This window comes from Solanum verrucosum, unplaced genomic scaffold, assembly GCF_900185275.1.
Source record: "Solanum verrucosum unplaced genomic scaffold, falcon-dt-bn FXZP01000285.1, whole genome shotgun sequence".
NCBI classification, from domain to species: Eukaryota; Viridiplantae; Streptophyta; class Magnoliopsida; order Solanales; family Solanaceae; genus Solanum; species Solanum verrucosum.
In genome coordinates, this window is record NW_026019934.1 from 138546 (window position 1) to 162003 (window position 23458).

The 23458-nt window shown below is 31.6% G+C and overlaps 3 protein-coding genes across 3 annotated transcripts; 2 read left to right on the forward strand and 1 right to left on the reverse strand.

Annotated features, from left to right (window-relative positions):
• The first annotated feature begins 1034 nt into the window (after positions 1-1034).
• LOC125834303 (nuclear transcription factor Y subunit A-9-like) lies at positions 1035-7517 on the forward strand. The gene is made up of 5 exons (XM_049513459.1): positions 1035-1078; positions 5478-5584; positions 5684-5761; positions 5984-6160; positions 7166-7517. Exons 2-5 carry the CDS (start codon positions 5516-5518, stop codon positions 7508-7510), a joined length of 669 nt encoding a protein of 222 aa, XP_049369416.1. The 5' UTR covers positions 1035-1078; positions 5478-5515; the 3' UTR covers positions 7511-7517.
• A 517-nt stretch (positions 7518-8034) lies between these two features.
• LOC125834124 (guanylate kinase 2-like) lies at positions 8035-11390 on the reverse strand. Its single transcript, XM_049513315.1, has 10 exons — positions 11338-11390; positions 11130-11237; positions 10964-11040; positions 10740-10869; positions 10107-10469; positions 9033-9154; positions 8818-8953; positions 8641-8686; positions 8442-8547; positions 8035-8365 (listed from the first exon to the last, which is right to left on the reverse strand). Exons 1-10 carry the CDS (start codon positions 11338-11340, stop codon positions 8230-8232), a joined length of 1227 nt encoding a protein of 408 aa, XP_049369272.1. The 5' UTR covers positions 11341-11390; the 3' UTR covers positions 8035-8229.
• Positions 11391-18687: 7297 nt separating this feature from the next.
• LOC125833712 (calcium-dependent protein kinase 32-like) lies at positions 18688-23312 on the forward strand. Its single transcript, XM_049512898.1, has 8 exons — positions 18688-19809; positions 20442-20565; positions 20653-20796; positions 21488-21640; positions 21744-21859; positions 21978-22145; positions 22466-22696; positions 22845-23312. Exons 1-8 carry the CDS (start codon positions 19312-19314, stop codon positions 22983-22985), a joined length of 1575 nt encoding a protein of 524 aa, XP_049368855.1. The 5' UTR covers positions 18688-19311; the 3' UTR covers positions 22986-23312.
• The last annotated feature ends 146 nt before the right edge of the window (positions 23313-23458 follow it).

Genomic DNA, 23458 nt, shown 5'->3' on the forward strand with positions numbered 1-23458 from the left:
ATAACCCAATCATTCTATAAATATAAAGAAAATAAAAAGGATGGAAAGGATAAAATTAATAATGTTTCTTGAATTATGAAAGAGTATAGTCTTGACGACAAGGTAATAAAGTTGTTAAGAAATAGAGGTTTAATAAAGTACTAGGATGTTGTTTTGTGCTACATTAAGAGTATAGGTAAAGATAAAGAATCAGGAAATCATATGCATTTACAGGAGTCATTGTCAATTCGTAAATACCATGTATCCTGGTTCAAAATTTTTAAAAATTATTGCAATGCACAAAAATAATACTCCATATATATAATCATCAGTACTAATAGTTCAATCTTTTTTACTCTGAGATTCTTCACATTATCAATTAAAGCGCAGTTATCATAGAAATGTACCAATAGTTAATTTATATGTGACCTTCCGTGCATATATCTTAAACTCTTCTTGAAAACCTTACTATTGATTTTCGTGTTCTACTCTTAATAGAATCAAGGATGTGAAGGCAGTTACATGGAAGACTTATTCAAATTCATAGTGAAAAACAATGTCATTTGGAAGCTGCTTCAAGCTTCATTATCTGTACATAACTTATGTTAAAACTATATTATAAAGTATATACTTCTGTTTGTCACCTAGTAGATGAACCTCTGGGCCCTTACTAGCTTCGTCTCTGGAGTGAGAGGGGTGAAGACCGATAAGTAATGAAATGTCTAGATAATGACACGGGATAAGTAATAAAAGGTCAATACAATCGGAATATAGACTTTCACTAAGTAAACACAAAAAAGTCAAAAGTGATTCAACATCTACAGTCTAATTTTCAACTCTCTTGTACAAAGGTGACTCCGTCACTGGTCCTAGTTCATATGTCTCCGTCAATATCAGAGCCAGTCTAACACATGGGACTTGTATCCACCATTCACTTGGCCATAATCAACAGAAAATAAATTTGGCTTAATTTCCCCCTTTTTTCTTCTCCTCTTGTCTCTGAAGTACCTTGCTACTGCACAACAACAACTCATGAAATAGATCTTCAAAAATTTCAACCACAAGGATCTCAAAGAACAAGAAGCTTCAATTCTCACAGGTAAAGTTCAAAATTTCAACAAGTTTATCTAAGAGACGTATTCAGGATTTTGAGAATTTTACTATTGAACGCATTATATTTTAAATTTATACCGATAATTATCTTAATTCAGTCTAATATCACACTTGAGTAAATAAATTTTACCTCTTGTATCACCAAAGTTCACAAAACTATTTTTTGTCTCATTAAAGTCATTGAACTAAGTGTTAGTTGCTCAAAGAGTTATTGGGGTCAATTTTGACGAAAGTCTTAACGTAAATGGTAAAGTTATTGTCATCTGACTAAGGAAGCGTTTTCTTGCATAATTACATGATAAGTCTCGTACAATATATCCTTGTAGTTTGATTTTTCCTTGAATCTTATACATAGCGAGAACTTAGTACGCCAGACCGTCTTAAACTAAAAAATAAAAGAGCATGTGAGTTGTGACGTTTACTCGACCAGACAACCACACAAAAACGTCAAGAATCTTATAAGAATTTATGTGAGAGAGAAGTGTCATTGAAGTTTACTATATTTAGCATCTATAAGATTATAAATCACTTTCAAATTTTTTTTCTTAATTTCCATTTTGGTTTTAAAATCACGTGGTTTTTGAAGAAATGATAATTTAACGTAAATAATTAAGATCATGTTTTAAATTACTTATAGGTTTATTCTTATAACACAACGTATATCATCGATCATCAAAAGTTCTTGTGAAGCCAACCTAGATATCTTTTAGAATATGCAGAGTATATTCTTTATAAATCCTAGCCATTATAATATGGTGGAAAACTTTTTTTTCAACATCCTTTATATGGTGTATTTAATCATACGTTATAGGTAGGATTTAGGGGGAGGACGAGCTATAGGTTAAACTTCATAGATCTACAACTTATAAACGTAAATTCAGAATTTGAAAATTATGAATTTCTATCGATAATCTCAAATTAAACTACAATAATAATAAGATCCATAATCAAATATTTATACACATTTAGTAAAGAATGAGCAAAAACTACTCAATCCTCGTGAATCTATAGGTTAAACTCTTAATAGTGGCAAAACTCTAACTTGAAATACATGTTGCAATTACAATAACATCAACAATAACATATCTCGTGAATCCAATAAATGAGATCTAGGCAGTGATGTAGTCACATATAGCGAAGAAATTACACCCTTAGCAGAAAAAGTATATTATATATATAAAATATTATTTACAATATATAAATCAAAAATTAATTTTTTTTAATACATATATATTAAATCTTGAACACGACTCAAGACTTAAGTAAAAAGGTGATAAGGTTAGGAACTATTCATTTTGATTTTGTTCATATTTTCCATAATTGCACTAGGAAACATTAGCACACTTGTTTGGCTATATTTTAAACTGCAGAACGTTTACTCCATTATTAGTTTGGGTTGGACGCGTGGAAAGTTAACGGTCGCTTTCACGAAGACTCGTGAAATGTCGTCTTACTCCTTCTGTCGGTTCCGTCTCATATCAGTTGATCACTTTTTATTTTACACGGTGTATAAAAAATCATAAAGAATTTCTTGGAAATTTTACAAATAACTGTGATCAATTTCAAAAAGTATTAATTGTTAGGATAATGTAGAAAAAGTTTAATTAATATTTTTTTTATTTAATAAGATAATCAATTAATATGTGACAATTATTTTTATATAACGATCCACTAATATAGTAATAGAAACGATTTTATTGGTAAACGTTTGCCACCTAATTACCCGACAAGACAAATGAGAAGGGGAGTTAACGGCGTTGCGCCGTTATATTGACTGTTGAGTCATCACGCTTCGAGATTGAATAGCCGTACACACGCGGCAATTTTGGGGCTAAAAGTTAAAGGAATTCACTATTTAAAAAAGGACACGTTTTGTCCACTTTCTAATATTGGAATTATCAATATTTTCCACTATTGTCTTGTTTTTGTGTTTTTACTATTTTATCCTTTTTTGGTTTTTTTTTTTTGAGAAAATAAGGATGAAGTTAGTTTATCTAATATAGTGGACTCTCTCCGTTTAAAAAAGAGTGACCTGGTTTGATTTGACATGAAGTTTTAGAAAATAAAGATGACTTTTGTGGCTTTAAATATGTCATGTGGAAAGCTGAAATTAAAATGTTACCAAAAGAGGAAAGAGGTCATTTTTTTTAAACAGACTAAAAAAGAAAGGAGGTCATTCTTTTTTAAATGGAGAAAGTATTAACTATTCATCACCATCTTTAAAGATTAATGCACATTATAAATTTCAATATCTTACCTGATATGGTTAAGATTAAAAGATTTAAATAAATGATATAACTTAAAAGGAGATTTTTAAAGTACTTATTATCTTAATTATAATTCAAAGATTCTGAAGTGAAAGTGGAGCTAGTCTAAAGATCTCTTTTGCTTAACCAATATTTTAGGAGCTTGAGTTGGTGAAATCAGTCATTGATATTTACGTGAATACTTCATAATGCGATGCGTCTATTTACTTATTTTTATAAAATTCAAATATTTTGATTGAAGTTTTGAATTGAAATTAAAGTATTTTTTAATATTTTTTTTATTTATTCGATATCTACATTGAAATCTCAATATAATTAGCAAAATTCATTTCTCTCCTGTGATAAAAAGAAGAATTTCATATAGATAACCTCTAATTGTTGGTCCACTTTGGATAGATCTACCACCTAACCATTTTAGGCATGATTCCCAAAAAAATCTAACAAAATGACCTTATCTTATACCTAATCATGTTTCTTATTAAATTTTCATATGAATTAAAAAAACATTTCTCACAATTAATTTCATCTTCTTATACAAAGAGAGCATATATTATAATAGACAAAAATAGAGAAGAATATTAAACAAGTGCCTTTTAGTCATTTACTATTAGAATAATGGACATATCATTGTACGTCTTACAATGGTAATCCTAGATTGTGTTTTTATATTTAAATATTCACACATCACTTTCTTATCTTCTCTTCTTTGATTCTCTCTTTCTATTTTATTTTATTTTATTCTAACTTAGCATGCACAATTATGAATAGACCATGTTAAACCCCATATATATTTATTAATCTTTATATGGTTGAGATACAATATTTCCACAAAGAGAAAGCTTATTAACATATATTTTCTCTTCCAATCAATTATATCTCATGTGAGTCTTCTTTAATTTTCCTCTTATTTTTCTTGCTTGATTGGGAAATTTTTGAGAATTTAATTATATGTCAATTTAGCTTGACATGTCTATTGCTTTCATTTTCTTGATTCATATTTTGTTGGCTTAAGGGGGGTAAATATATTCTTCTTGCTTATTGTTTTTCTATGACTTATTATTTTTTGGTTGATGTAGGAAGAATTGCTTGTTGATTTATTTGGTTTTGTTATGTCTGATGTTATAATCGATTTTTAACTTAATGATTTGTGATCAAGATATAATTATTGTTGTTATTATCATTAGGAACGCAGAGTGGACTAATTAGGAAGGACACATATTTAATTTTTGACCATATTGTTAAGAAAAATTATGCAAATATATATATATATATATTCGCTACGATTTCTTTCCTCTTCCTTATGTTTTTGTTGGTTCTTCTTCTTCTAAGGTTGAAAATTCTGGCAATCCATCGGAATTTATGGTCAATTTTTTGGTGATTATCATAACATGCATGTTGTGATGATAAGTTTTTGTACATATGTTATGGTGATCACTGTTAGTAATTTCGTTGATTGATTATCATATAACTTTTTGTTGTTCAGGAAAGTCTTCTGACAATTCGTTAGAATTTTGATCTAGATTCTAGTGATATTGTTATTTTTGGTATGACTTTTTCTATTATGTCAAAATTTAAATAGTGGCAAGAGAAAAATAGAAAATTGGGTGGTAAAATAAAAATTATTGAATAAAAAACTATCATCCAAATATTTGTGCATATATTTCTTCGTAAAAACTTAAACTATAATCTTAAAAATAAAATAACTTATCCACTACAATAATTACTCACCCCTGTAATATATCCATTTATAAGTTTTTTTAATATATGATCAGAAATCGGAGCCGGTTCTTGTGGCGAAGTGGAAAGTCCAATGTTTCAAAATTCGGGTATGATATAATATTGGAACTTTCTATATATTTTTATCATTAGTGTCACTTTTCCCTTTTCGGAGAATTAATTTTATAGTCGCAATTCTTCTTGTGATCTATCATACGATGAACAATAACATATCAAATATAATTTCACAAGTGAAATCTGATGAACAGGATTGTGAGTACGTAGTCTTCCACCTACCCTAAAAATAACATAATTTTAAAATATTAACCAAAATTCACATAATTTATATCTCGAGAAATAAGAAACGATTAATAATTTGAGATTATTTTTTTGATTTAGCAGATGGTGATTCCAAGAGAGAAGGCAAACATGTAGAATTTATGCCTCCAATCATGGGTGAAAATTTAAGAGCAGCAAATCAACTTGAACTAATGGCACCCTCCTCAATTGTGAGTAATATTTTCCTCTTTTTTTTTTAATTAATTATTTGAAATGTGATTGGAATTAGTTATTTAATTTACTAATACTTATATTTATAAAATATTCAGGCATTTAAACCATATCCCTATTCAGAAGTACCACAATATTCTGGTGGCAATGTTACTATTGCTTGTGGTGAACCTATGGTATGTCCTTCTCTTTATGTGATTTCATGTTCGTAAAAAATATTTACACAATCAGATCATTCATACGATAATAGTTAGGTAAATAGTTTTATACTAAATATTTACACAATTTGCTCTCTCTAATAACTTAAGCATTTAAATATGATTATCACATGTACCCTTCAACATATAGTATCATAGTAAAACATAACGTTATCGCGGAATTTTCCCTTTTATAAACAGGTAAATCAAAATATGGAGAGATCATCAACAGTGCATCATAATGGAAGAATGATTTTACCAGTTGAAGTGAAAGAGGAGCCAATGTATGTAAATGCAAAACAATACCATGGAATTCTTAGACGAAGGCAACTTCGTGCTAAGGCTGTGTTGCAGCAAAAAGTGGTCAAATCTCGAAAGGTAATCCCTTCGTTTCGATTTGTTTGTCTTAATTACTATTTGGACATATTTTCAGCGACTATAAAAGTTGAATTTTCTTGATTGCTAAGACTAATTATGTTGCTAAGACTAATTATGTTGCTCGGACTCTCCAAAAATGTTGTCACATCTATATCTGATCTTTTGAAGAAGTCAACACACATCCATCGACATTTTTTAAAAGAATAGTTGATCACTCTACTCATGCATCTTAATTTTGTCAATTTTATCAACAAACATTTTAATTGGAGAAGTGTTCTTATTAATAATTATAATTTGAATACATTTTATGAATTGGTTAAGCTCATCGATCACGTAGATATACACTTGTTACTATTAGGCATAGATACCTATGAATGGTGAGGGAATTCAGAATCTAGAGTCAGTTCGTTCAATAAATGAGTATTAATTATCTTATGATATGCATACAAATGTTTTCTTTTTTGCATATGTATTGATAGTTTGAGTCGAAAGTAATGAAACATACAGACATCCACGACCCTAAAACAGGCTCTAATTGGGCTAACTCATGATATATACATGAAAAAGGTCAGGTGATTAATGATGTTATTGTGTTTGTTCAAGTGTATATTCATATGCATATACATATATAGTTGCATCGAAAGTAATGGAACCAGTTGAACTCACAAAGACAACAGGTAAATGATGTTGTCTGTTCAAATGTATATCAGTCTTATCTTCATATGTATGCATCTATAGTTTGAGGACAATTGATGTTGTTTTGTTTATTCAAATGTATATCAGCCGTATCTCCATATGCATGTACATATATAGTTTGAGTCAAAAGTAATGGGACCGGTTGAACGCGCAGAGACGACAGGTAAATGATGTTGTTTTGTTTGTTCAAATGTATATAGATTTTCCCTATCTTCGTATGCATATACATAACATAATGGAATCAGTTGAACGCACAGAAACAACAAATGATGTTATTTTGTTTGTTCAAAATGTATGTACGCAAATCAGCCTTATCTTCACGAATCGCGTCATCGACACGCGATGAGGAGAGCTAGAGATGGTGGAGGTAGATTTCTCAACACAAAGAAGAAGATCCAATCTACTACTACAACTAATAACAACACTACTCCAAGTAGTAAAGGCAAAAGTTCAATGGATTCTGATTCTTCTCCAAATTACCTACTCAATTATGAACATGAAATTGGATCATCCAATCATAGTAATTCTGTTGGAGGATTTCAGTTCCAATCTGGAATACATGATACTACAGAAAATCTTCAATTGGGTTGTCATTATCAGTGGAACCTCAATGACAACAACCATTGCAACTGCATGCACTCAGAACATTTCTGAAGAGAATCGCTCTGCAAGACGTCTGCAAGACGTCTGCAAGACGTCTAGTAGTCTTTTGAGTCACTCTGCAAGATGTCTAGTAGTCTTTTGAGTTGCTCTGCAAGACTTCTAGTAGTCTTTTGAGTTACTCTGCAAGACATCTAGTAGTCTTTTGACTTGGTCTTCGAGTCATAAGTACCACTTAATTGATACCCATCTGAATGATACATACTATAGTTTAATTTACTCTTTTGGGAGTTATGTAAATATCCAATATCCCTGCAGTTGTAATTATCATATGTATATGTAATAAACAATACTTGTAGTGTATGTTTTAGGTTTTCAGTGAGGCATGTATGATATATAAGGTGTTTGTATAACTTTGAGGGGAATTATAATCATAGATGTAAGAATAACAACATTAAAAAGAGAAGGGAAAGCAATATCATGGTGTTTGTCTAAGCTTACATATTCTACAACGTCTTGAAGTTTCACTCGTAGAATTTGAAACTTCATGATAATGACTATAATTTAAATGAATAAGCTTTTAGAAGAAACGAAACAAAATAGATAAAAGATCGAAAAGCACCCTATCCAACACATGTTTTCTTTGAATAGTACACTAACATGGATCTCTGAATCATTGTTGCAATCCAAGAATGTTACCGGGAAGTCAAAATTGTGGTTCTTTCAAAGGGGCTCCAGCCCTCTGCATCGACTTAAAAGAAGAAAAGATGTGGTCAATCAAAACGGGATGTTAAGTTTAGCTGGTTGTTGCCATTCACATCATCAGTCAAAGGATTAATAGCATATATGTTTAGTCCTCTTGTCCGTCCAGGGGCTCCTCCTTTGAGCAAAGACAAGTCCAGAATGTACCTGCAACAGACGCTCCAGACTCTAGAATTCTCATATAATATGGATAATCGACTATCTAGAAAAAGAGATAACATACGTGTTATTTGATGCATTTTCATGTTCCGCAGCACCACAGTTGATCAGAAGCTTTTGATCGATCTTTGACACTGGATGTTCAATGGACAAGTTGAATGATTCTGGAACTGTAGTTGTGAAAAGATCACGGAACCAGTAGTGGTGCATAATTTGATCTTTAATCAAGAAGAGAACTACGGCATCAAAATATTAGCACTTACTTGTCTTAGGAGCAGATTTCGCAGCTTCTCTTAGACACAAAGTGTTCTACATCAATTGAAAGATACATTATGTTATGTTAGTAGATGTCATTATATTCTTTTCATAAGAATTATTGTCTGTTAGATAAGACGTTTACATATAAAATAGGAAAAGATGAGGTTTTTAAATAGAATCACCTTGAGTTTCTCATAACAAGTTTCAAGATCATCGTTTACCAAAATATGATCAAACAGACCAGATGATTTTCCTTGTTCAAGTTCTGCCCTAGCATTCCGGAGACGCTTTTGGATTTGTTCCTCGGTCTCAGTTGCCCTGTTCAAAATATGGACGATACTTCTTATAACTAAACAGCATGTAAGATGAGAAACTTTGAATTTCTTGATTAGCCCACCTTGCACGAAGACGCTTCTCAAGCTCTTCAAAAGAAGGAGGAGAGATGAAAATGAAAATGGCTTCAAGAGCGCTAGCCCTCACAGACCTTGCTCCTTGAACATCGATATCAAGCATACATCTCTACACAATCACACAGAACTAAACCGTTTTTGAAGGTTGTAGAGGAAACAACCAATGTAATGCACATGCAAAGTGTGATGCCATTTGTAAATATCTAAGAACTGACAAAAATCTTCATCTTTTAAAAGAACTGATAGGTAAATTATCAAAATCCTCATCCACTGCAGTGTATAACTACTTTTTTCCTTATTTTAGACAGTGGGGACGAAAAGAGGAGGGTAGGCTGAGGAGGGCAGTGTCCCTGGGGAGTGATAGACAAAAAAACAACGAGAAACCTTAGCCGTATCCAGTGAAAACTTGAGCTGTGTGATAGAAGTTTCAGAAAAAATGAACACTCACTTAGAAGAGTCGAGCTATATCCCAATAGAACAATGAAATGAGTTAATTGTACAATCCCTACAATAAATTAAAAAAGATAGTAGTTGCCACAATGCCAGCTTCAAGAGACCTAACTTGCATGACATGTGAAAGCACATTTACAATTACAAATAAATATTCTACTCCTAAAATATAGTACAAAAGCACGACTCTGGTGGCCGGCTAGTGCATAGGTGTGAAAGTACCCAATCATGTGGCTCACTAGGGCTTTAGGATCTAACGGTTTGACAGATTCCAAAACTTACAGATGTTAGTCATCTTATTTGCCAAAATATCACAATTCTGAGCATCTACTCTCCATGGGGATAGAATTAAAAAGTTGGGCATTTATTCTCAGGGAGAATCTAAAAAGCTAAATGCAGCGATAACCATAGGGGTCCATCAAAGAGAGAATTTCCCTTCTTTCTTTGAGGTACATTTAAGTTCTTACGTCATTAAAAAAAAAAGATTTGAGTGCTAACCTTCAAAAAGAATATCATTAACTAAATTATAGAAACATTGCAGTTTATGCATCGATAAATGATAAAAAGAAAACCAATATTTAACGGAATAAATAACATGGAAGAACAAATACCTTGCCAGCATCAGCAACAACCTCAACAGCTTCTACACTTGTTCCATACAGATTACCATGAACAGAAGCAAACTCAAGAAACTTGCCATCCTTTACCTCTCTCTCCATCACATTGCGGTCAGTAAAATGGTAATGAATCCCATTCTGCTCCTTCGCTCTTGGTGCTCGAGTTGTGTGGCTCACAGAAAATCCGAACATGGATGGAAAATCTTTCATTAGCTTTGATATCAGGGTGCCCTTACCCACTCCAGAAGGGCCACTAATGACAATAGGCTTCTCAACATTGCCTAAAACTCCTTTGCTCCAGGCAACCACCTCATTCCCTAAAGTCTTTTCATGTTGTCTAACAAATGGAGTGCCCACCTATAAAAGCATGACAGAGCTTTGGACATAACACGGAGAAGAGGTTCTAGAATTAATTCATTAACGCAAATTATTGTACTCGTTATTTCATTTTGACATTATTCAACAAACAAATGATATTGTTGTCAATAGCTAAGCAGTTTTCCTATTTATCCTTTTCATGCAGAGCATAAAAAAATCAGCAACAAACTCCGCGAAAGGTTTTGACATTACAAATCAAAAAGTTAAAGAGATTAGCATTTGGAACATGTGAGCATGAGATTTACTGACCTCAAGAAACCAAAAGCATTCACTAGAACCAGAGTTCCCTCTAACAACTAACACGCGATCATCATTTAAAAGCACAGCTGAGTAGTCCTTAGATGGCTTGGGTTTTGCTCCCAACACAATGGGGATTCTCCTGCAAAATCCATTCATACATTTTTCATCCTATGTAACAGCTACAGAACAACTATAAACAGTTCAAGCGTAACCAACTACAACAGAAGACTCACCATTCCCCACTAGACTTATCAAAGATTCGAACTCCAATAGTCGACCCCAATTCATGATCTACCCCATCAATCACATACTGATGAAAATAAGGAAAGAAAACATTTCATTGATAGCTAATAAAAACGAATAAATTGCATTAAATCAGTATATATTGAATCATCATACTATTTTACTCCCAACAACGATAGCCCTTTCATTGCCCTTCGATTTCGAATCAACTTTCTTTGGAAAATCTCCCATAAGACTATCAGCAAAGAAAGCTGGAGCTTCTCCCTGAATACCACCAAACTCGATCAGAACAATCCATTAAGCACAGTTTTACCATTTAACACCAGAAACAGCTAAACAAAGATACAATCTTTAAAGTACTCACCATACAGATAAGCAAAAAAAAATCCCTTCAATCAAAAAATTGAACCTGAAAATAGAAGAACACAAATCAAACTAGAAACCCCATCATCAAAAAATCATATCTTTTCGCGTAAAACTTCAACATTAACCGCCAAATTCACTACTGCAACAAAAATTTACAAAATCACAAAATATTTCACCAAGTAATAACCGAACTGAATCAGGGATCGTTCAAATTAGACAGAACCAAACAAAATTAAACTAGTTTTAGAAATTCTAATTAAACATAAATAAGCAAATATCATAAATAACAAATCTTAATTAACTTAGTATTCGTACTCCAACTTTGAATTATTATTCCAACACCCTGTCCATTAAATATCACAAGTATCATAGAAATCAATCTGAACTAGAAAACATATGCAAAGGCAAATTATAGCGACCCAGAAAGCTATTTAATTTCTTTCTGTTTTTGCTTTAAAAAAAGTAAGTTTTTACCTGATAAACGACAAATTATAGCAACCCAGAAAGCTATTTAATTTCTTTCTGTTTTTTGCTTAAAAAAACAAAAAAAAAAAGATCAAAACAATCCATTAAGCACATTTTCACCATTTAACTCAAGAACAGCTAAACTAAAGGTTCAATCTTTAAGAAAAAAAAATCCCTTCAATCAAAAATTTGAACCTGAAAATAGAAAAACACAGATAAAAAAATCATGTCTTTCACGTAAAACTTCAACATTAACCAACAAATACACAACTTCAACAAGAACTTACAAAATCACAAAAATTGTTTCAGCAAGTAATAATAACAGAATGAATAAAGGATCGTTCAAATTATACATAAACTAAAAACCCCAAATCAAAAAGGGGTCCATAGAATGGTATAAATCAATACGAACTAGAAAAAATATGAAAAAGTACCTGAAAATCGACAAATTACAGTAACCCGGAAGAGTATTTATCTTTCTTTCTTCTTCTTTTTTTCAAAATTTTGCTATTATTTTTTGTTTTTTTTTTGTTTTTATGAAGAAAGAAACAACCCCAGAAGTTGCATTGAATGAGAAATTCTTGAGGTTTTAGAGCAGAAAAAAAAGAGCAACTTTGAATAAGAAGCCAAAAAAAGGTTAACGATGACAACGAATCGGTGAAGGCAAACGGTGAAAAATTAGTAAATGACAAAATAGTCTTATATTTTGTCAGAAGATCAAAATAGTCCCTTTTAAGTATTACTTTGACCAGTTTTGGTACTTTTAAGTTTATTAAAAGTGAGCCTTTACATTGTTGTAAAGAAAATAGTGAAATAGTAGAAGGAAGATTACTTGAAAATTGATTTTGTGTAAATTGTTATAACGATAAAAAGATATTTTTTATCGAAAATGAGCTATTGTGTTTGGATTAAAAATATGTTGCAACATATGACTAACCTATTTGATACAACTTCGATTTCTACCCCAGTTTTACATGTTGTAACATTGCAATGTAGGTTTTGGGTTATTTTTTGTAATGTAAGTTAGTTAATTGTATTATTATTATTTTGAAATTATTACTTAAATTTAACTGAAATGGTGAGAAAGATACACTTGAGACACCAAAATTTTCGTCCGAATCGCAACATAAGAAAATGCATCAGACTCTTGAAATAGATCAAAAATAACATAGACTACAAATTTGTACTTCCAAATATGAGATTCTATTTAACATTTTTTATGTTTGCAATTTTGAGTAAATTTAACAATTTGGATTTGATAAATATTTAACGAAGAGTGTTCAATTTTTGAAAACTTAAAAGATAAAATTGCTTAAATGATGATTAAATTGTTTGAACCTACTACTAAAGACAAAGAAATCAATTTTTATTATTTTTGATAGATCTAAACGAACACTTCTCTAGTATGAAATAAATTTATAATCATTAAATCGACTCGATCATCACATTATAAAATTATAATCCTGGCCCATTTCCATTTTAGATGAAGCATATCAACTAGTTCATCAACTGGCTCTTGTCTGATTCATGTTACCAAATTCCATTTATGGATACCTATGGTGGTCCTTGATAACCCATTACATTACAGTGTGGATGATTGTATATTTATTGTATATAATAAATTCAAGAAAATGATATATATATATTAAGTCAGCTTAATGAAAATCGTGATTCTATCATCGAAGTAATTCCTAACATCTTTATTATACCATCAAACTTTTGAAGTTTTAACATGAAATTACTTAAAATAAGTGAATTTCCAAGGGTGGTCCATCAGAAATATGTGATTCGAATGGAAAGTCCATCGGAGAAATCTTCTGAGGGAGCTCCTCAAAATTCCTATCAAAAAATTGTTTGTTTTTAATAATAGTTGATCGATATATATAAGTTTCAAAACAAACTGGACATACATGTTAAAACATTATTAAATGGGGGGTAAGATGCAAAGTTTCTACAAGAAACGGGGTTTTCATAGCAATTTCTTTAGTCATCGAAAAAAAATAAAAAAGTAAGATGTCGTGATATCCCGTAAAACCCGTTATAAAAAGTAACAATTTCATTAACGACAACATTTGTAGTCCCCACAAAAAAAAAAAAATAATGACAATTGCACGTAGATCGCCACGCACAAGTAACCGTTTTAGGAACGACAACATCTGCAGTCCCCAAAAAAAATATTATTTTAATGATGATTGAATGTAGATCGCCACACACTAGTAACAATTTTAGTAACGACAACATTTGTAGTCCCCACAAAAAATATAATTTTAAAGACAATTGCATGTAGATCGCCACGCACTAGTAACAATTTTAGTAACGACAATATTTGTAGTTCCCACAAAATATTTTATTTTAATGACAATTGCATGTAGATTGCCACGCACAAGTACTAGAAGTTGTATTTGTTTTGATGTAAACATCGTGTGTTTTCTTAGGTCTTTGTGACCATATGGCTACATAGTGCATGGGCCTGCTGAGCCAGGCAATGGGCATCTAGGTCTCATTTTGCCCAACAAAGCCCAATTCACCCTTTCCAAAAAGCCCTCCTGATTATTTTGGGTTTTTTAGATGTCAGTTTTTCGTGGGCTATGAAATTGGGTGTTGTCAATGGAAATTTTCAAAAATATGAAATGTAACGACGTAGGAATCCATATACAAACATAGTATCTATTTAGATAGGCTCGAAGGTCTATTCTCATAATGTGTATATAACACCATTCTAGTCTGATTCAATCTAAAAGAACTTGTAATCATGAAAACGACTCGTTCATCAGATTATAAGTTCATAACCCTAGTCCCGCATCCCATAGAAAATCCTTGCTCTTGTCTAATTCAAGTTAGCAAATTCCATTTATTGCTCATGCAAGTGGTCCTTGATAGCCCATTAGATTACAGTGTGGATGATGGAACATGTGAAGCATACATAACGAGTTAATCGACACCCCTTCATCGAAAAATAACATTGTACATAAATTGTCTTCGTAAAAAAATTAAGTGTGTATACTCATAAATTGGTTCTTTAACAACTTTAATTTTGACCTTTTTCAAAGATTGTGTTCTCCCGTCAATCAAGATTGCAATAGACTTTGACCTAATTAAATATTTATTTTCTAAAGAAAAATAAACTGAAATTTAACCAATTGGTTGGAGAATTAGTCAATAAGCCAATTGGATATATAGGAATAATTCAATTATTCTAGTAGGGTATTGTTTAAGATATATTTTTGTGGTATTAAAGAGGAAAAAAGATTCCATAGCATGCCAATTTTGACTTAATCACCACATTAACAAGCTAAATATATGAAATTAGTAAGTTACTTTAATCCAAATATTTTTTTTAGCAAGAAATTAACACTAAACTCATTATATAAACCTTAACGTTGATAATATTTAAAAATATACTTTGTTTTTTCTTTTCTTTTCTTTTGGGGATGAGAGAATTGTTGTCTTGTGATGTACTTGACAAAGTCAAAAGATTTGTTTCTATCAACTTGTATATATCAAAATAGTTTTTCTCATCCGATGTTCAACATCAACATTGAGATGACACGTATTAGGCTCTTTAAAGAGGTGAAAGTGAGTCGTACCAATTCCTTTTGTATATTCAGATCTCAAAATCCATTCTACCACAACAATTTTTGAAGTACTATACCAAAAATGATCTTTAGCGGCAACTAATTAACGATAATAACTTAATTGCTACTAAGTATATATTTTTAGTGACAATTAGCACTTTTGTAAATGTCTCTAAACCCTGTGCAACATTGGATTCAATAACAATTAACTAATGTTGGTCATGACTTTAGCACTCTTTGTTTACGCACATACTTATTATCGTTATAAGTTATTTTTTCTTGTAACAACATTTACCATTACGGTCAAGGGTTCAAATCCAACAACTATATATATACTTTAATTATATTACGTAAACTCTTAGGAAAGATTGATATTTAATAATATAATAATATTAATCTAAACTATTCTCTCTCTCACTTTAAATATTTCACTTCATCAACACTCAAGACTCAACTAACTGGAATAGTAATGATAGATTTGCAAATAACATAATAATTAATAATGAATGACTTTTCGTGAATTTAAAATATGAAATAATCAATACAAAGTTTGGCTTAATGCTGCAATTTTTTTTATTTTTAAAAATAAAAAAATAGTAAAACTATTTATAGTCCAATTTATGTGGACTACTAGAGTCAGCAAAATATCACTTTTTGTTGTATATTTATGATTGTGTGTATTATTTTATTTAATATTTAGCAATCATATATAATTGAAAACGCTGTATCCAAAGTCAAATCCCCCAAGTTAGACCAATTCAATACAACCTACAGCAATCGAAAGAAAATGACTAAAGTACCCTTTCACTTTTAAAATAACAATAATAAAAGTATAATTATTTATATATTTAAAAATAATTTAACCCTGACTTTTTTCATTTATCTTTATAACATACTTTTATTATAATAGAAATATGTACTGATACAAAATCATAAGTTTTTTTTAAAAATATTGCGTGCGGTAAGTTTTTTTTTTTTTTTAATGTGTTGAATCAATTATAACTTTATAAAATGAAATAGATAGAGCAATTTCTACAGTTTTTCGAATTTTGAAAATTATAACAATTCTATGTTCGAATAATTTTCCGAAAAAAGGGTGAAAATTATCTATGGAAAAAAATTTATTTTCTTATACTTAAAAAGGGGTACCAACTACAATGAAGTTTAAAAAATTAAGAAAAAAAAAATCTTTTATTTCCTTCTCCAAAGGATGCAAGTAATATTATGATTTAATCCCATGAGTAAACATTTTATAATTTTGATCACTAAAGTATGTAAATAAAAAAGGACAAAAACAGCTTTTTGATATAATAAAATAATGCATATGTTGCATTGGTTTAACATGTTTTTTACACCAAAAATAATAGGCTTAAGTCATATACAGCCCCTCAAAATTATTCGCATATTTCAGTTAGACACCTTTACTTAGGCCAGTACCTATTGAACACTTGCCCCTATTCTTGTTCGTCAAAATCTGCTGCCATTTCAAAGATTTTCTCCCATTTTGGATTTATTTTCTTTAATCACTTGCTATCATAATTATCTAAAAAGGAATAACGACTTTTTGCTGGAAAAAATAATCAATTCATATTATTTTTATCAAAAAAAATGAAGCTTTGCTAGAATATTTGAGATTTAGATCTATATAATAATAACTTTAAAAAAATGAAGGTAAAAGCAAAAGAAGAATAAAAAAGGGTTAGAGAAAGAGAGGCAGACGTACTTAAAGGATGGTTGCAGTGTAGAAGTGAAGAAGAAGACATGGTTTTTCCATTTTATTTTTATTATTATTATTTTTTAAAATGATGTATATAAGATGGAAAACAAAAAAATAATAATATGATTTTTAATTGCTATACGCGCTCAAGGAGTGTGGAACACAATTTTTTTGCCATGTCAGTATTTTGTGTCTAATACAAATGATTTTTGAATAAATAAGGTGTTCAATAGGTACAAGCCCTAGTTGAAGTGTCCAAGTGAAATATGCGGACAATTTTAAGTGACCGTAGATGACTTAAGCCAAAAATAATATAATTTGGAAACAACAAAGACCTTATAATGTCATCTAATGGAGGATTTGAGGAACAATATAAAAGTGAATATTTTTTTTCACAAAAAAGGTAACATACTTTACTACTACTATTAATAATAGGAATAATACGATTTAAAAAAAATATAGGAATAATAGAAACTTTATAGTATATTCTAGAAATAGAGATAATTGTCAACGTGCATTTGTTACATTCATAATCTTGAATTTAATTCTTCGTTGAAATTAGAACTTCCATTTTAAGTTCTTCATTTCACCTTTTTTTTCAACCAAAGGATATGACTTTTAGATGGAGAGAAACAATAAAATGCTACAATTTTGTACAAGTGTAACCACAACAAAACCCATCCTTCACAAAGAAATTAAATTATGAAAAAAATATATGAGAATTTAGCTAAGGCATAGTTTGATTGGAGGATTAAGGGATTATTATTTTAGAAATTAAACTCAAGATTATTTTATCTCGCATTTTGTTGAACATTAGATTCTAGGATTATCAATTTTGAAACAGTATACCACAATCGTGACATTATTATTATCATATACTCTAGAATAATAATCTCGAAATTAAATATAAAAATGATATATTTGTCCTCTTTCAAAACTCTTCTCACACTTTGAAAAACCAAAGTTGAAATCGAAAAAGTAAAATAAAAATTTATATCACTTTATCTAGTTTAAATTGAATACATGCATACATCTCGTATATCTCATTTTTAGTCCAATGAACCAAACAATTAGCAATAAGAATATGTTGATTAGATAATCTCGGAATAACTTAATCACCAACCAAATAAATCTCTAGGTGTCAATTGGTAGTTGATTAAAGTTATGGAGATACTCGTAATGCATGCATTATTTATCATAGTAATGTCCAATATTCTGCATAAATAATACATAAATTCTCTCATAACTTATATTTGTATTAGTTATACAGATTGAAAATCAAATACATATTACTTTTATACATGAATCCTTTTACCTCTTAAATCAACTACCAAATATAATATAACTTATACGGTATTTAATACTCGAACAACTCACCTCCAAACCAGCCACCGAACGACATATAAGAAATCAACATTATTGGAGGGAGAGGGAGGCGGGAGGGGGGGGGGGTTTAGGACTCTTGGTGATGACAAAAGAGATGAGATGGACCAACTTTTTGTAAGCAAATTATTACTCCCTAGCCAATACTTTTTCACCAATATGCATTTGTTACAAAAGATGACATTTTTATAATATGCAAAATATATTTTAAAAATCCCATTTTGTTTATTCCAAAGTGGGTTCTTGATTTTGGACAATTTAGAAAAACAAGAAAAGGTCAAAATAATACACACATTCACAAGAGTAATGTGCATAGTAGGGAAGTTTCCATGAACCCAATTTTGACCTTTGCTTCTCTTCTCTTCTCTTGTTTATATAAATTGGGTTTCTTCACGCGTTAAATTTCTGTTCAGATCTTCTTTTTCATCTATAAACACTTCAATTTCAATTTGTTTAGCTTTCCCTTTTGCAAAAACCTCAGGGTTTATTGTTCTTTTTAGCTCAAAAGTTTGAAAATTGAATTGGGGTTTGTGAGATCTGAGATTTTTGTTAGGTGGTATTGGAGTTTTCAAGGATTTAAGGGAACCCACTTGCTTGTTTTCTTGATTTCTGGGTAAATCATTTATAAAAATTGGATCTTGGTTGAAGTTTGACTAGTGAAAGTTGAGATTTTTGTGTGTTGATTTGGTAGGGAAAGCTAAAATTTTGAGACCCTTTTAGTTTTAGGTGAGAATTGAAGCTTTTTGTTGTGTTAGTTTGGTGGGGAAGTTAAGATCTTGAGACCCTTTTAGCTGAAAGTTTTGAAGAACTTGGGTTTTGAGGATCTGGTTCAATGGGTAATTGTTGTGCAGCACCAAAAACTTCAGAAACAGAGGAGAAGAAAAGGGGGAAGAATAAGCCAAACCCATTTTCTGTTGATTATGGGAATGGGAATGGACATAAGTCTTATGTGTTGGATAATCCAACTGGTACTGATATTGAGGCAACGTATGAGTTAGGGCGTGAGCTTGGTCGAGGTGAATTTGGGGTTACATATTTATCTACTGACAAAGTAAGTGGAGATGTGTATGCTTGTAAATCAATATCAAAGAAGAAACTTAGGACTCGAGTGGATATCGAGGATGTAAGGAGAGAAGTTGAGATCATGAAGCATTTGCCTAAGCATCCTAATATTGTCACCTTAAAGGATACTTATGAGGATGATAATGCAGTGCATATAGTTATGGAGCTGTGTGAGGGTGGTGAGCTATTTGATCGGATCGTTGCAAGGGGGCATTATACTGAGAGGGCAGCAGCTGCTGTGACTCGCACAATTGTTGAAGTGATTCAGGTGAAGACTTGTTTTTAAAGCTGTGTTAATCCTTAGTTATTTAATGATCTACTCTTAATTGTGTTATTTAGATTTGAAATTTATGTTAGTAAAGTAGAATGGGAGAATCGTCACAACAGCTTAATGAATTGCCATGATTGTTTAATAAGCTTTAAGGTGCTAGTGATATAAGAATGTGTTGAATAACGTAGAGGAATGAGAATGCCATTGTCATGCTAAGTAGATCAGCTTTCTATAAAGGGAACTAACTTGTTGGCAATTAGGATTTGTTAAACTAATAAAGGAGTGAGATTGCATGGACATTTTCTCATAGATCTTTTTGGTCTGATACCAAGTAAGCTCTAAACTTATCGTTTCCCAGTCAATTGGATGGTGTGACACACTGTGTAGTCCAATTCAACATTGGGGAAAACGACCCTTTTGTGGAGTAATTGGTGTATGTTCTCTTTGCACCATTTGTCTCAGAGATTTTGTCATTTTTCAATAAACTGAGATCAACTATCTGAGACCTTTAAAAGGAAAGATATTAACTGCTTGACAAGATGCAAAATTCACATATGTTTAAATAATTTCCAATTATGGCTGGTTGGTTATTTGATATTTAATTACTTCTCTTTTTGTTTGGGTTACAGATGTGCCATAAGCATGGAGTTATGCATCGTGACCTCAAACCTGAAAATTTCTTGTTTGAAAACAAGAAAGAGACAGCACCATTGAAGGCAATTGATTTTGGTCTCTCAGTATTCTTTAAGCCTGGTAAATTTCCTAATATTTTTGTATCTCGCTGCTTTTGAATACTTGAACGTTATATTCACCGTTTAGTTTGTCATATTGGTTTTACAGGTGAGAGATTTAACGAAATTGTGGGAAGTCCGTACTACATGGCGCCCGAGGTGCTGAAGAGAGACTATGGTCCAGAAGTAGATGTGTGGAGTGCTGGAGTAATTCTCTACATCTTGCTATGTGGTGTTCCGCCATTTTGGGCAGGTTAGTGTCCTTGCCCTTGAAGGGCTAGTTATTGGTGATTCACATTACAAATATCTTGCATGTTGCTACTTCACCAGACTATTTGGTGATGCAAACTCTTTATCCATATTCTCTTGTTGCTTATAATAATTATCAAGGGAAGTAATTCTTGATCACCTACAATCTTGTCTCTGAGGAGCAGTTGTCAAAAAATGAGAATCTTATAGTAAAAGAGACAAAACTATTAGTAGTGATGATTATATGGAGTATTATTTTTGTGTATTGCGATTCTTTTAAAAAAATTTAGACCAGGATACATGGTATTTACAAATTGACAATGACTCGAGTAAATGCATCTCGACTTGCTCTAATTTGTCCATATTGATCCTTGCCCTCGAAATTGATACTCTGAACTTCCAAAATAGCCTGCTCCATCTTATAGCATTCTCAAATAAGCATTACTGGTAAAAGAAATTTTTATGGAAGTTTCTTTTGGTATCTTAATTGGTGCTCCTAATAATCTGTTTCCAAGCAAACGGATTGGCAAGTCAATTTTACTCTCTTTTATTTAGTTTATACTCCAGAATAACTGTCGGAAGGAAGAAGGTTATCTAGCTGCTATATTATTTTATCAATCAACTGTTAAATACTAGCACTGGTTTTTGTTATGGTCAGCATGGTGTTTATATTAAAAAAAATTCTATCATTGCAGAAACTGAACAAGGAGTTGCTCAAGCGATCATTCGTTCTGCTGTAAATTTTAAAAGGGACCCTTGGCCTAAGGTCTCCGACAATGCGAAAGACCTTGTGAAGAAGATGCTTAACCCTGATCCTAGCAAGAGGCTTACTGCTCAAGAAGTTCTAGGTAAAGCACTGGCTAAAAGAGTTTTCTTCATTTACTTCGTAAACCATGTGAAAATTCATTATTCCTTGTCAAAGCTTAACGTTTCTGCTCTGACTGCTTATAGATCATCCCTGGATACAAAATGCAAAGAAGGCTCCAAATGTTTCTTTGGGTGAAACAGTGAAAGCAAGGCTCAAGCAATTCTCTATGATGAACAAGCTAAAGAAAAGAGCTTTAAGGGTGCGATTCCAACTCTGAGAATAATGTTTCTTCTTTTCTTTACTGTGAATGTTTTTCTCGTAACAGCTACTAGTCTTGGGTTGAATTTTCTTCAATTAATTGCCTTTCTACCGCACAGGTGATTGCTGAGCATTTGACAGTGGACGAAGTGGCTGGAATAAAGGAGGGATTCCAATTGATGGATATAGGTAACAGAGGGAAGATTGACGTTAACGAGTTGAGAGTTGGGTTGCAGAAACTTGGCCATCAAATTCCTGAATCTGATGTACAAATTCTTATGGATGTTGTAAGTATCGAATTCTGTGTGTTGTATTTCACTTGTGGTCCTCTTATACTACCTAGTTGAATGCTTGAACCATCTCAAAACAATAAAATAGACAAAAATAAATCAATATTCTACTGCTGCTGTTAGGCTCCCCGCACCCAGTCAAAGTAGTTAAATGGCATATTCCTTCGATTATTGATAACTTCCCCCTCCATGCCCCATTGCCAGGCATCTGGATCTTATCTAAAAATTGACTTGTATAACTACATTAGAATACTAGCCACGGCATTATAATGTTACTTGGGAGGAACAAAGGAAACTAATCAGTGATATTTTCACAGGGTGATGTCGATAAAGATGGATTTTTGGACTACGGGGAATTTGTAGCAATTTCAGTCCATCTAAGAAAGATGGCAAATGAGGAGCACCTGAAGAAGGCGTTCGATTTTTTTGATAGGAATCAAAATGGATATATAGAGATTGAAGAATTAAGGGAAGCCTTAGATGACGAGATTGAAACCAACAGCGAAGAAGTTATCAATGCTATTATGCAAGATGTAGACACTGACAAGGTCAGTAATATATTTTATATTCTGTGTGTTATATGTCTGGTTCCTTGTGTATTATTCTTATCCCGTTGATTCTATGAACCTGGAATTGGGAAAAAGAAAACGATGTTGTCATGCATTGATTATATGCTTACGTTTCATTCTCTTTCAGGATGGACGGATAAGTTACGATGAATTCTCTACTATGATGAAGGCTGGAACAGATTGGAGGAAGGCGTCAAGACAGTATTCACGAGAACGATATAATAGTCTCAGTTTGAAACTGATGAAGGATGGATCCTTACAAAGCTAGTTAAGTAACATCTCGAGTACTAGAACTCAGCTTTTGGCTTTTCTAAATTCGTCCCTTCTTTCCTGTTCATCTATCGATCTGCCATTTTTTTATTTCGTCTCTGTAATTTTTCTTCTGTGGGTGGATCGATTAACTTGGGGACTAGAACATTCATGTGTTCTTTGAGTTGTAATCATGTTGTGTTATTTTCTTTTTGTTTTTCATTTGGACGATCCGAGGAAATATGGTGAAGGATAGATAAGGTGATTATTGTGGTTGTATATAGGTTGGCATCGTATGCTTCAATTGTTCAGTTATGGATACCAGTTATTTAATGATACAAACATTTCAGATTCAAATTCTTTATTTGTTAATGTCTGTATATACTCAATCATTCCCTGGACCCTACTTGTGGAATTATATGAGGTATGATGTTGTAATTGCCTCAGGTTGCGTATAACTTTTAGCCTATTTTACATATATAAACAGAGAGG